Here is a 14150-nt window from a genome sequence, read left to right on the forward strand (position 1 = left end):
ATATCAACAAAACAGTCAGATGCTGAATAAGCACACATGAAAATCTGGACTCACCCCATCCATATTGTAAATAGTAAAAATATTGCAGGGTTTTTGTCAGAGTTCATCACAATACAATCCTAAATATAATTTTGGGGGTTTCACAGAATATTTTGGCCTTAAAAATGTTCAGAAACAAACTAATTTTACAAAATACAAATACAAAACCGAGCACAAAAAAAGCCACATTTTCCAGTTCTAATCATTGTGCCAAAAATGGAACATTTTGGGAAAAATTCCACCTGGCGAAGCAATTTCAAGAGATTACTAAATTGAAATGGCGTTTTATATATCCTAGCATGCACCGGGCACTATTTCTTCTATGGCGGGTAGCTGGGATAGGCTCAAGCCCCCGAGCGACACTTGTGAGGATAAAGCAGACCAGAAAATGGATGGATGGAAGTTCTTTCAGGTAAATTAACCCAGACAGGAAGTTGGCAATGCTTATTATATCTTTGGTCAATGGGCCGGTCTGGAAATCAAACTTGGGCATGCCGGTCGTTGCTGTAACTGGCAATGAAGATCATGGTGACTGATTCGTCCGCAGGAAGATCAAAACCGGACAGAGAGAAAACCCATTCAGGCATAGAAAACACAAAAGCAGGACTCCAGCTGGAAGTCGAGGAAAAGACCCTGGAGTCTGTCTTTGGCTCGGTTCCCACACAGGTGGCGGGACTGATTTCCACCGCCGATGGATTTGGGAGTCGTGCAAACAAGGTGTTTACGCATTTTGTCTCCTAAAGGCTCGACGGCGCTTTGAAACGAGAGTGACTATTTTATCAGAAGTGACATTGCTTGATGCGTCTTCCCCGAGACGAGGGCCCCGAGAAAAACAAACATGGACGGCGAAACAAAAAGGAAAAGGCGCAAACAAAAAAAAATGCTGGCAGGTCTTCAAAGCGCGACACCACGTGCACCTCCGTTATATATCTCGTGCAAGGTTGTGTTCTATTTTTCTTTCCCTCCTTCCTCAGATCATGGAAAGATTTAACGACTTGGTGGGTGGCTTTAGCTTCAGGCATGTCATCTTCTTCTTCTTTAGACTCCACTGGTTTGTCTTTGGCTTTTGGAAAGCATCAAGTTTCTCTCCCAAGTTCCTAAGCCTCTCCACTATGTCTTCCAACGCGCATCCCTCGGGGAACAACACTGGCCTGCTTTGGCCCAGCGGCTTTTTATGAAGGTGTTTCTTCACGGCAATCTGAGCGGAGGATACCAAGCCTATTCTTTATTGTTGGTAACAAGTCATTCAAAACCTCCACATCATCCTTCAACAGCCTTGTGTAATTGTTCCACCGGTGGCAGTCGTTAATTATTCATGCCAATGTGGCAAGCAATCGCTGCCATCCATCACCACCAACTCAGACTCTGTCTCGAAATGTACCAGCTTGTGTGTGCCATGAGCAGGTCGCTAAGTGCATGCTACTTATCATGGGAACGCTGATATATTGGTATGTATAAGTCATAACAGAAGGAGTTGATTTGAGGGACACATTTTTTTATTATTCTAAATAGATGATATACCTGGCAAATAATGTTGCCATGTGGCTGATTAAAGTACAAAGAAGTACAAAAAGGGAAAATCCAGTACAAAAAGATTAGCATGTTTAATCCCCTTCACATATTACAAATAGGGCGCACGACAAATTAATGAACAACTAGTTTACAAATTTGAAGTAAAAAATAATGACTTTTATTGTGGTTTACATTGGACATTTTGAAATTTTGGACTTTAAAGAGCATCATGGAATTTAACAAGCTAACAAGGCTCCCACTCGCTAGCTAGATGACAATTGGTTTCGAGGGCGTGAAACTCATTATTTGCCAGGGACCACATTGTAGTTACAATATCCTCTCGAGGCCCGTTGAACAAACAGTAACAGAATGACCACAACAGCCAACCCGAAAACCTCGCTTTCTGGCTCCCACGTCACCCACCGGACTCCATTTTTAAAAACCACATGCTTTCAAAGTCATGGTACTGCAGTGTACGGCCTAACCAATAATAATACCTGTGCCACACCCGCATAATTTGTATCGGTGGTGCACAAAATAAATTTTGATGGAATTACATTTGAATCATTGATAAATCAAAAGGGATGCATCAGGGGTGTCAAACTTGTTTTTTGCTGCGGGCCACATTGTAGTTATGGTTTCCTCTCGAGGGCCGTTATCATGACTGACAAATCATGACTTTTATTGTGGCTTGCACACAACAATTCCAAATTTTGGTTTGAACTTTAAAAAGCACCATGGAATTTCACAAGTTTGATTTGCTTTTGCGGACCGAATACAGTGAGGTGGCGGGCAAGATTTGGCCCCCGGGCCTCGACTTTAACACCTGTGTGTTAAATAAATGTAACAACGTGTTTATTATTATTGAGGAATTAATGTACAGAGGTACCTCTACTTACAAATGTCTCTTCATAATAAATTTTCAAGTTATGAAATGCCTCAAAGGAGAAAATATTGTCTCTTGTTGTGAAAGACATTTCATGATATGCTTATCGCAGTTCTAAGTTGCCATACTTATTGCTGCTCTGTCATTTGCTATTACCAAGCATGTTACTGGCATCCCATTGTCTGTTTGTGTCAAAGGGTGTGTGGATAGATAAATAGATAGATCGGAGTCCATGCAATGTCTTTGTCATTCGCCCCTCAGGCCATGAGGTGTTGTCATAGTTTTGAGAAACATGAAATACTCAAAGAAGAAATCACTGGTTGGATAATCGCTCCTGCTCTTGCTGATGTTTGCCTTGGACATTTTTGAAGTATTATTAAAAGCTAACAAAAGCAAACGTCCTTGGATCAGCTCTTTACACAACGGCAGGCAAAAAAAAGTGTGAACATGAACTAAAGACATAAAAAAAGATGGGGATGGAGTAAAAAATTAAATGACCATCATTTTTATTCTTTACCCTCTTCTTTGTTTTTGTCATGAAGCACAATTCTCATTTATCATACTATAATATAATTCTTACATATTTCGATATGTTTTTATGCTTTATGTTGCATTTGTGTCTGCATTTTAGGGGGCCTTGGAACGGATGAGGCCTTTCACATGGAAAGCACGTCTGTCTGCTAGCAGCAATTAATTTCCAAAGTAGACGTACCATTGAACTGAGCCTTTTGTTTTGATTTGTTTTGTTATGTTATGTTTTTTTGTTTTTAAGTAAATGATGCAATATTTCACGAAATGGAGCATCGCGTTTCTGAGCGGAAATACAGTATAAGGGTCTTTAGTACACCCAATTGGAGGGGTCATTTATTTGTGTTAAGTGGATGATCTCCCGACTAACTGGAGCAGAGCGTATGCGAGAAAAATAGGGTACATTGGATTCATAGGTGTGTATTTTTCTTGGATGAAGGACTCACACGTGAACTAACTGACAAGTGGCGTCGATTAAAGGATGAATAAATTGAACACATTTGGTCAATAACAAAGGAAATTGTGTATTTTGTCCGCCAATGAGAGTCGGGTATACATTTGACATGTCGGAACATTGGTACTCACGCTCTGTCCGTGCCGTAACTGCGGTAGTCCACCGCGGCTGAGGCGGCCACAATGAGGGCCGGCACCCCATAGCCCACCAGGTAGAAGTAGCGTCGACGTGAATGCTCGCTCTCAAACACCTCCACCAGCAGGATGTAGAGCTGCACGCCCTCCAGGAACATCCACGTGAACGCCGCCAGGAAGAAGAAGTGCAGCAAAGCGGCGAAGACGGCGCACGCGACCTGAAGGGTGGGTGGGGGGAAGGTTATTTTTTTTGTGTGTGTGCGTGTTTAAATCACGCGATTTGATAAGCGTTCCAGATGATCAATGTGGCAGAGTCGCCTGTTGTTCCATGTCTGTTTTTGCAACCCACGGCTCGTTTGTCAAATTGCGGTGGAATAAACGCGGCATAAATTTGCCTACGAAAGATGCAGGTAACAAATGCACAAGCTACCACAGTGTCAAGGAGCAGTTCAGGTGGAATGCTTCAATCAGAGCCTCTTCTCTAACATTATATGGCCATACACAGCGTTGACTAATTATGTGCGCAGTTGAACATTACTAGCTTATTTTGTCCTTGAAATTGATTCAATAAAATGTGTGAAGGCTCTAGTGGACATTAATTGTGCACCGTGAGAGAGCCATGAATTGCACCCATAAAATCTTATGGAAAGCAAAAGGCAGTGGATTCTTCCTTGAGCGATTCAAAGCAAGACAAAAAGAATGCAAAAGGCTATGTATCTGTTAACATTTTATTTTAATCCCAAAAACTATTCCATTAACTCATTCACTGCCAGACAATGAGCAAAAATATGTCCACTCTGTGCCAGGATTTTTGTCATTTTCACTCAAATTTCACAGAATATTGAGTTTTAGGACTACATAAGCATTCAATACAGCGTTAGAAACCATGGACTCTCTTCTTTACTTAAAGAAAAAAGTTATATTCCTAAAAAGTTAATTCCTAAATTATATGGATCTGGAGTTATATGAGATTGACATGAGGGAGGCTGTCCAAAATACATACATATTGGTGTGTATAGCGCTTTAACAACAGCTGAAGCTGTAACAAAGCACTGACATGGACAAAAGGCAAATAATGCCTCCGCGTGGAAGGGAAAAAACATTGCCTGAGGTCTGACCAGCGCTTTATCGGCACCCACCGCAAGAAAAAAACAAAACCCGAAAAAAATTGGGAATGGCAGCGAATGAGTTAAAAGCCTTTTTTAAACTGTTTTGAAAGTGGTTGTAGACTTAAAATAAATACTGTACAATTTAATAAACACAATAGACAAACAAATAAATAAATGCATGAATAAAATTATTCCCAAACGGTAACTGAGTCAACACAGACAGAAATATTACAAAGTGAAAAAAATGTAAAAAAAAAAATATTATTATTATTATTATTATTATATAATATAATAATATAATAATAATAATAATAATAATAATAATAATAATAATAATAATAATAATAATAATAATAATAATAATAATATATTTTAAATACATTTGAAATCTTCATTCTATATGAGGGTGGCCCAGTGGTCCAGTGGTTAGCCTGTTGTCTCATATTGCAGAGGTACCGGGTTCAGTTCCATCTCCAACCTCCCTGTGTTGAGTTTGCTTGTTCTTCCCGGGCCTGCGTAGGTTTTCTCCGAGTACTCCAGTTTCTTCCCACATTCCAAAAATAAGCATGGCAAGCTGATTGAACAATCTTAATTGTCCTTAGGTGTGAGTGTGAGCACATATGTTAATCTGTGTGTGCCCTGCGATTAGCTGGTCAACAGTTCAGGGTGTCCTTCACCTCCTGCCCAAAGATGTCTGGTATAGGCTCCGATGTGAGGATAAGCGTACGGGAAAATTCACACTCCATATCAATTACTATTGCTGTCTGTAATTTCATTCATTCTTAATTTCTCTCATAGGATGAATGAAATATTTACCTCATCTCGACTTGAAATGTATTTTTACAAACAGCGAGCTATTTGAGGGGAGACTGGTGTCTTACCGGCTGGTCGGCCCGATTAATCCCAACGAGAAACAAGGACTCTGCGATGAAAAGGCAGATGCACAAGTTCTTGTGGATGGTGTTGCGGTCGCTCTGGAGGCCGCGGAAGAAGCAGAAGGTGAAGAGGCTGACCAGCAGGCACACCAGCGAAAGCAGGATTCCCACCCAAGTAATGACATCCAGAAGTATGTCATGAACCGGGTCTGTGTTCTGTAACAGAGAGGAAAAAAGACATCAATCGACTTCCTGTTACCGTCTTTCTCACAAATAGCAATATTGTTCCTCAGGCAATTGGACCTGGTGTGTGATTAATGATCCAACGGTGTCAGGAAAGTTGTTTATCTCTTTATTAACTCAACTTGCAAAGATGCGAAATGAAAAAGTCCCACGATAAATTCTGCCGGAGAGGCAGATGATTCTAATATATGTTTCCTTGCATAAATCCTTGGAGAAAACATATTTTTAGAAGGTAGACACAGATTGCAAGAGGATTTTCCATCTGGATGCGCGATCAATACTTGACGAATTGCTCATTCATGATGTTAATGGGAATGACAAATGCCAAATATATATCTATCTATCTATCTATATATATATATATCTCTATATCTCTCTCTCTCTATATATATATATATATATATATATATATATATATATATATATATAGATAGATAGATAGATAGATAGATAGATAGATAGATAGATAGATAGATAGATAGATAGATAGATAGATAATTTATTTTTTTAATTGTTACCATGTATGAAATTTCAGGTTGTGACACATTGATTTATTCAATCCACATAATTACTGCAACCCAAATACTACGGTCAGCTTTTGAGGGATCTTAATTTCCCAGAGGGCGAGTCCTCTTTTTCAAGCTACTGGGCAGTGATTTAAGGAAGGGGAAGGAGGGGGCGGGGGTGAAGTCTTCAAAAGAAACCAGTATAAGAAAAAACTCAGACTAGATTTTGTTTGTTACGTATACTCGACAATCACGGTAAGTTGTATGCCTCGCTCGAAAACACTGGCTTGCAGCGCCAAACCGTTTACGCTGCCGCGCTCAGCAGTTGCAAGGCTGATGCGTCGGGCGTCACTCGCTTCATAGCATTGTGAGAGCGAGGCCCCCGAGGTCAACAGGCCTAGCGAGCTGTACAAGCTCTATCCATCACACTCTCACCTTCAGTTGAATGAAAGAAAAAAAAGAAGGAAAAAAGAAGAAGAATGCACGGGAGGAAAGCTGCCGCACGAACACAGTGGAGGGCAGAGAGTGTATCTACACCTCAGTGATGGATTTACTGTGAAACGATTTCTTTATTCTTGGAGGTGGATGAATGCCGCAAGTCACTCTGACTCTGCTGGGAGGGAGCGGGGGTTGGGGCGGGGGCTCAGCTCAAGGCGGGGTGCCAAATGATGCAATCTGCACCTCACCTCACGCAAAAAAAACACACACACAAAAAAGCCTCCACAATGGCAGTCCGTAGAGGTGTCTTGAAAGCAAGTGGCTGTCATTTTCTGGCATTCACTCAGTGAGTCAGTCACCCCCAAGCTACTTTGGGAAATGTACACGGTGCATACAAGACTAAGCAACATTTGTAATTCATTCCGTCTTTGTGTGGGTCGGTGTGTATGGCAGTTTAATAGGATACATTCCAAGAATGTAAAAAATAAAACACAATGAATTACCTGGAAGATCAGTTACGCTTGACATCAATAATTTATTCGGAATGTCTACTTTTACCATCAAAATAAACAGACAGACAGACAGACAGCTAGGTAGTGAGATAGATAGGTGGCTAGCGATCTAGAGTGCTAGCTAGCTAGCTAGATAGGTTAATGGGTGGGTGGGTTTGTGGGTGGGTGGGTAGGTGGATGGGTGGATGGATGGATGGATGGATAGATGGACAAAAACACACACAAAATACACTCAACAATAATTTGGTAGGAAATTTTACTTTGAATACCCCCCATCAACATAAATATATAAATAAATAAACAAAAATACATTACCATAGATGAATAAAGAAAGAAAAGAAAAGAAAAATACAAAGGAAGTTGTTTAGGAAGTTATTTTCTATCAAAGTCACTATTTTGGCTAATTACCACAATCTATAAAAAAAAGAAAAACACAAAATAACACAAAACAAATAAACAGCCAGCCATTTTGACTGAACAACGTGAAATTTGGTTGGATCTCTGCCCGTGAATAGAAACACAAAAATCCTTAAGACGTTTTGACTGAAAAGGGACAAAAAGTCAGCCATTTTATTTTGAAGTGGCTGTTTTAAGATGTCTTTCAGAAATAAACTTTTAACCCATCGTGAGTTCCATTTCATCTCGATTGTGTAAACGTATCCCCTGATGGCGGTGTAAACAAATGCCCTGCATGTAAATATGACTTTGTTTTCTAGATTAAATATATATTCCTTTCGAAAACGATTGGGTTTCAGAGTACAAGAGTGCTTTTGATGTGACGCCGCCGCCGATAACCTTGAGACGTCCTGTTACCGAGCCTGGAGACATCAGCGCAACGTGATGTTTGAAATTGGTGATAAATAATCATATTTGGCCGTAAGATTGAGAACTGTTTAACATTTTGCGTTTCTCGACTGGGTCCGCGGGCATCGGGTGAATGTCAAACAACAAGCCCTTTTACTTTTTCGCCAGGCACTGCTTTGAAAAGCCCACCACACCACCCCCTTTTTCTTAAACCGCCAAAATATTCGCAATTAAAATGCTGTGATTGTGGAAATGGCTGTGTATTAAGAAGAAACATGTTTTATTGTCTCCCATTCAACACAATTACAATTTACATTTCAGTAGTCTCAAACTCATTGGTGCGTGGCATTTATATACAGTAAACAGGGTCATTTTAATTTTAATTACAAGCAGTCACGAGAGTGTCTCTAAGAGGGAGGGTTTCGTTTTCAACAACTGAGTTTATAGGAAGTACGGGATCAATGTCAAACAACAAAACGCAAGCGGACGCTTCCTTTTTGTCGGTCGGCGGCGCTTTGAACAACCTTCTTTTATAAAGCCCCTCTAATATGGCCACTTTTGAAATTCAAATGCGCCATTTGTGACCATTTTTTTGAAGGCGGCTCTTTGAAATTGAGTCTCAAGTGGGTCGGATAAGCCCCAGAGGGGAGGCACGGAACTAACCGGTAACTGCAACTGTTCCCAAATGAACCAGTAAGTCTCAATCAGTGGCACGTCCCGGCGGATGATGGAGAGGCTGATATTTGGGGCGCATCCATCACTGTCGTCGCCGGAGAACCTCCACCGCGGCGGCGTCGGAGCGAGACGGCGACGCCAAATGACAGTCAAGGTTGCCTTTGTTTGCGCGTACATCGGAGGCGGCGATGACAAGAGGGCGAGGACGGCAAAAGGTGTGCGGCGTCGGTACGGTACACGGATGCCATCCCGACAGCTGTTCCGCCCGTCATAAATCGGCGGGCCGAGTCACATGACTCCTGGCTATATTTCAAACCCGCACAGGCAGATTTACACGTTGCCAATTGGATTGACTTCATGCTGGGAGAGAGCCGTTGAGCTATACAAGATGACTTCCTTTTCATCATGCCACACTTTACGCGCAGAATGCCTTGGTCCGCAAGTGATTTTCTCCATTATGGTTACAGTGAGGACTAATATCGCTAGTTTGGCTTCCATTCTGTTTTTCGGAGAAATAAAAAAAGTAAAAGTGTGATGTGAACAACCAAGTGATGCTCTATTTACAATGACCGCCATGTTGGGTAATTTGTGATCTTCCTATATCCAGTATGATCAGGTCTGATTAAAGTTACTATTCACAGACTTAAAGGACAACCGACGCTTCCGGACAAGTTGTGTCCATAATTTTTAAAATCACTTCAAATGACTTCTACTGAGCGTATTTTACAAAGATTCCATGGCATATAGCTATATTTTACATTTGAAGACTTGCGCTGAATATTCAGGAAGTCTTGTTTTCGAGTTGATGACAATGCCTGACGTGACGTCACATCTGGAATGCCCCTGACCAAGAAAGCGACACACAATGCATTTTGGGATTTGAATCATATTCATAACGGCAACCATGGTTTGCACATAAAAACACACAAATAATAAAATATAGGAACTATTAAAACTTCAGTCCCAATGAGTCTGTGACAGATAATAATGAAAAATCTTAAGTACTGTAGACAAAGATAGGAAAAGTAGGTAGATAATGTATTTATGTTTATGTTAAAAAATATAGATATGGTTATTTACCTGAAGTGAAAAGGACTGTTATTTTATTTTTAAACTGAAAAAAAAAATCACAAAATCTGTCAGCACTTGAGGATAGGAACTTTTAATATCAAGAAATAACTAGAAAAAACTACTCAACAAAGTGAATTAATGAAGTGATTCGTCTGTGTAAGCTCTCAGTCGTAGAGGAGTGGTCCATCGATGAAAAGGTTTCTGCAGCCGTCGTCTGTACTTCTTTGAAGGTGTCGGACGTTTCGCTTCTTATCCAAGAAACTTCGTCAGCAAACTAAAGTCTTACTGGTAGTTTAGGCCCTATATATATAGATATATCCCTACATTCCAGACATGGCAGTGCCGGACCCTGCTATGATAGGTCCCTGCTCTCAGGTTGGGGGGAGCAGAGGCCCACTAGTATTATCCCTTGCGATGTTGATAACGTCTTTTTTTGAGAATTTGTTTAGTCTCCCCAATGTACTGCTCTTCACAATTTTCAGTCTTACAATGTATTGAATAAACTTCATTACTTTGTTTTTGGCAGCCTATCTTTTGGGTGCACTAATTTTTGCCTTAAAGTCTTTATCGTTTTGAATTAAGTAGGAATTTTGTGTTGCCAAAGGACTCTCTGTAGTTTTTCAGAAATTTATAGTTTTTCTTTAATGCAGTGATTCTGACAACACTGAGGCGAGCAATACTCACTGTCAGAATTTGCAGTTTCCTACCTTGACGTCCACGTGGGCCATAAGGACAGCAAAGTTGGTGAGGTGGGTGCAGGAGCAGGTGGTGTGCGTCCTGTTATTGCCCAACAAACGGCAGTCCTGCGTGGACCAGTAGCCGGTCATTGTGCGCTTGGAGTAGCTCCAGAATGAACAGTTGGGGTTAAAGTTCTCCTCGGATTGCTGCGGGGTAAATTAATACATAAATACATACATAAATAAGTAAACGAATAGATAAATAATTAAATAAATAAATAAATAAATACATAAATAAATAATCAAACAGAAAAATAAATACATAAAACAGTTTGAATCTCACACTGTTAAGAAAAAAAAAATATTCATAACAAAATAATTGAGAAATGTCCACTCGATAAAATATCAATATTTGTGTAGAAATCACACGATAAATACAATAATGTAACTTGTTTTATTCTGTTTTGTTTGGAAATTGAATAGACACCACTGATTGAATTTCAAACTCCATAAACTTGTGAGAGCAAGGACCCCAAGCTTGATTGGCCCAGTGAGCTGCCCAAGCTTTATCCATCACCCTTTCATCTTGTCTGTTTTAATAATTACTTTTTTTGATGAATGCACTTTGCATTTAATGAATAATAATACATTTTTAGGTAACACGTTATTTCGTTCTCTCTCCGCGCCACCCATTTGCATACCTGCAGGTGCCTGATGGTAAAGATGACCGGGTCGGAGAGGTAAACTTTATTGGCGTCTTTGTTGATGGCGGCCGTGATCACCGGCGAGTTGACGATGACGGAATAATTGGTTGCCATGGCATCGTTGCCCAACTTCATACTGGCATTCTCCGTGGACAAGTACATGCCGATGTGCTTGTACAGCACGAAAGCAATGCGGATCTCACCTGTGAGGGGGCCGAGAACAATTGCACCTCAGAAGAGAGTTGATTTTTAATCTCACACAACGCCGGAGGTGCGCACACACCACACTCTAAAGCAGCCATTCCAAAACTTCAACGCCGCCATCCAAAGTGTTTTCGTGGGTCTTTGCAGTGGCTTAATGACTTACTATTCACCAACAACCTGGGTGCAAACTTCCTGAATGCCTCCCCATTGAAAAATATCCTCGACGTATATATCAAAATCTCAATAGTTTTATTGTCATGGTACTACAGGGTGCAACAAAACGAAACAGACAAAATCGTCCGAGAGACAATGACCAACAGGGGATTACACGAAGGGAGTCGTGTTTTTCCATATATAAGGCACATTGGAATTTTTGGGGGAATATAATATATCAGAATCAGAATCAGAATCAGAATCATCTTTATTGCCAAGTATGTAGAACACACAAGGAATTAAAATTATAATTATAAATATGTAAATTTGCAAATATAAGGCACACCACATTGTAAGGCGCGACAGAATATACACATATATATATATATACACACACACATTCCATTTCATCAATGGCAATTCATCATGGAGCCCGATCAACACAATTCAAGTTTAACCCCGCAGTCCACCATTGGCCAAATTGAGCTTGAATTTGAGTCACTAGACCAGAGATAGCATGATCCATGAGCTCATTTTGATTCCCATTCGTATCCGTGAAAGGAAAGCGTTGTTAACACCAGAATCCAAAGAGACGTATGCTTAACGGAGGCAATTCTGTGGGTTGACATCGAAAAATGGAAAAGCATACCCGCAGCAACAAACAATTACTTGAAATTGCACGTTGCGGCGACCACTCATACACTGGCTCTGATGACAAAGAGAGCCATTTTCCTTGTTGATCATCTCCTTCCGCGCTCATTCATATTCATTCCCCACCTCCTCCCTCATCTCACTTTCAATGGCAAAGTTCCCCCCCGCTGTGACTTCGATCGCTCAGCGAGATGAAAGGAAAACAATTTGGGTCATATAACAGTGGATGGCGGTAGGAAATGTATCGCGCCGTCCTGCGCGAACGACGGCTACAGACGCTTTTTTTTCCCCTCATCCCTGCTGAGTGGCGACTGCATTTGCATTGAATCCATTCTAAAAGTGGAAACTTGCTTTATGTCAGCGCCTCATTTCCACACCGTTAGCGGCAGGTGTACCGTACAAGTCAATTTCTGAGACTCTGTGTACGTTCAAGTGCAATTATTGGACGGGAAGTTGGTTAAAGGACTGCAATGTAGTGATGTGCTGCGCTATTTATATCCGGGTAAATTGTTGCCAAAGCATTGGTGAAGATGTGTGGAAATGTTTTTTTTTCAATGTATATGTATATACGTATATATATTCCTTTCATTTGTCTGGCAATCAAGAGTCGGAATCCATTCCAAAACTCTAATAGAATGTGTAGTCCCTCAAGGGTCAATGCTTGAACCACTTTTAATCAACCTCTGTACTACCTGTGGGTCATATTCTTCAGGGCGCCGATATTAGCTATAATTTCTACGACAATATACTGTATGTTGAAAGCAATTAACATCTCAAAGTGGCACGGTCGCTGGTTTGATTCGTTAGGATTCAGTACAAGACAGTAGTGCAAAATACAACTTGATTGGGCATAAATCATACAAGATACAACTGGCCAAAAGGTACTTGCCGTTTCTTCCATGTTGCTTGAGTGTGTTTGCCGACAGGTGGATTGAGCTGCCCTGTCCGCCCGTTTGGGGGAATTTCAGATCAGGCAAATTCCCTTCAGTGCTCATCCGCGCCACCTCCAACTCTGTACACATAATTATGTTTATTTGGCTTCAGTGGATGACACACTTTTTGGGTACTTGGAGTATATCGTCAAAATACTGTAATATGCTGTACAGATAAGATGTCATTATTCATGGAGGAGTCGAGAAATGTACTTGATGAAGTGTATCATCCCACCCCGAGGTACTCATTGGGGGGCAGTGGCATTTACCAGTCATCGCTGGCATTAAAGATAACAATGGCAGGTGTTAATTTGGCCTCAGTGGATTACGCATTTCGTGATTAATTGGGACAATGTTTCTCATTTAAGGAAATGCTGTATAATGATTGTCATTTGCCTTACAGTCAAAGAGGTAAATGAATGATGCACCAAAACACAAATTGGAATAAGCCGTTATTTGAGAAAATGAAAACTCTACCACAGCTCATTAAAATGGGATACCGTTACTTAGATTTACTCATTCACTGCCAGATGTGCAAAAATTTGTCCACTGCAGTGCCAGGGTTTTTGTCAGTGTCACATGAATTCCAGGACCCACAGAATAGTATTGAGTTTTCGGACTACACAAACATTCAGTACAGCGTTAGAAACCTGAGACTCTCTTCTTTCCTCAAAAAAAAAATATATATTAAATCCTAAATTATATGGGTCTGGAGTTGTATGATCTTGAAATGAGGGTGGCTGTCCAAATTACAAAACAATACTGTACATACATATTTGTTTATATAGCGCTTTAACAACAGCTGAAGCTGGAACAAAGCGCTAACATGAAAAAAGGGAAATGCTCCCCCCTTGTGGAAAATAAAAAAAACAGTGCCAGAGGCCAGCACTTTATCGGCACCCCAGCATGAAAAAAACAAAATCCGAACAAATTCGCGAATGGCGCTCTATGTCATATTTTCAATTCCAAATAAATTCCTAAATGGCAGGGAACGAGTTAATTGGGGCATGGTGTCTACTTGGTAGGATTATTCACTATAATCT

General features: G+C 40.6%; 1 protein-coding gene across 7 annotated transcripts in view; it reads right to left on the reverse strand.

Moving 5' to 3' along the window:
* The window catches only part of LOC148902069 (adhesion G protein-coupled receptor L3-like), a 180976-nt gene that overhangs the window by 27998 nt on the left and 138828 nt on the right, over positions 1-14150 (reverse strand). For all 7 annotated transcript variants that reach the window (XM_088990280.1, XM_088990279.1, XM_088990281.1 and 4 more), the window contains exons 13-17: positions 13065-13187; positions 11165-11370; positions 10494-10670; positions 5544-5753; positions 3551-3771 (exon numbers count right to left, since the gene is read on the reverse strand). In XM_088990280.1, the coding sequence (XP_088846406.1) occupies positions 3551-3771; positions 5544-5753; positions 10494-10670; positions 11165-11370; positions 13065-13187 (937 nt within the window). The remainder of the gene's footprint in view (positions 1-3550; positions 3772-5543; positions 5754-10493; positions 10671-11164; positions 11371-13064; positions 13188-14150) is intronic.

The sequence above is a fragment of the Hippocampus bargibanti genome, linkage group LG02 (genome assembly GCF_051943395.1).
Source record: "Hippocampus bargibanti isolate YZ-2025 linkage group LG02, ASM5194339v1, whole genome shotgun sequence".
Taxonomy (NCBI): Eukaryota; Metazoa; Chordata; class Actinopteri; order Syngnathiformes; family Syngnathidae; genus Hippocampus; species Hippocampus bargibanti.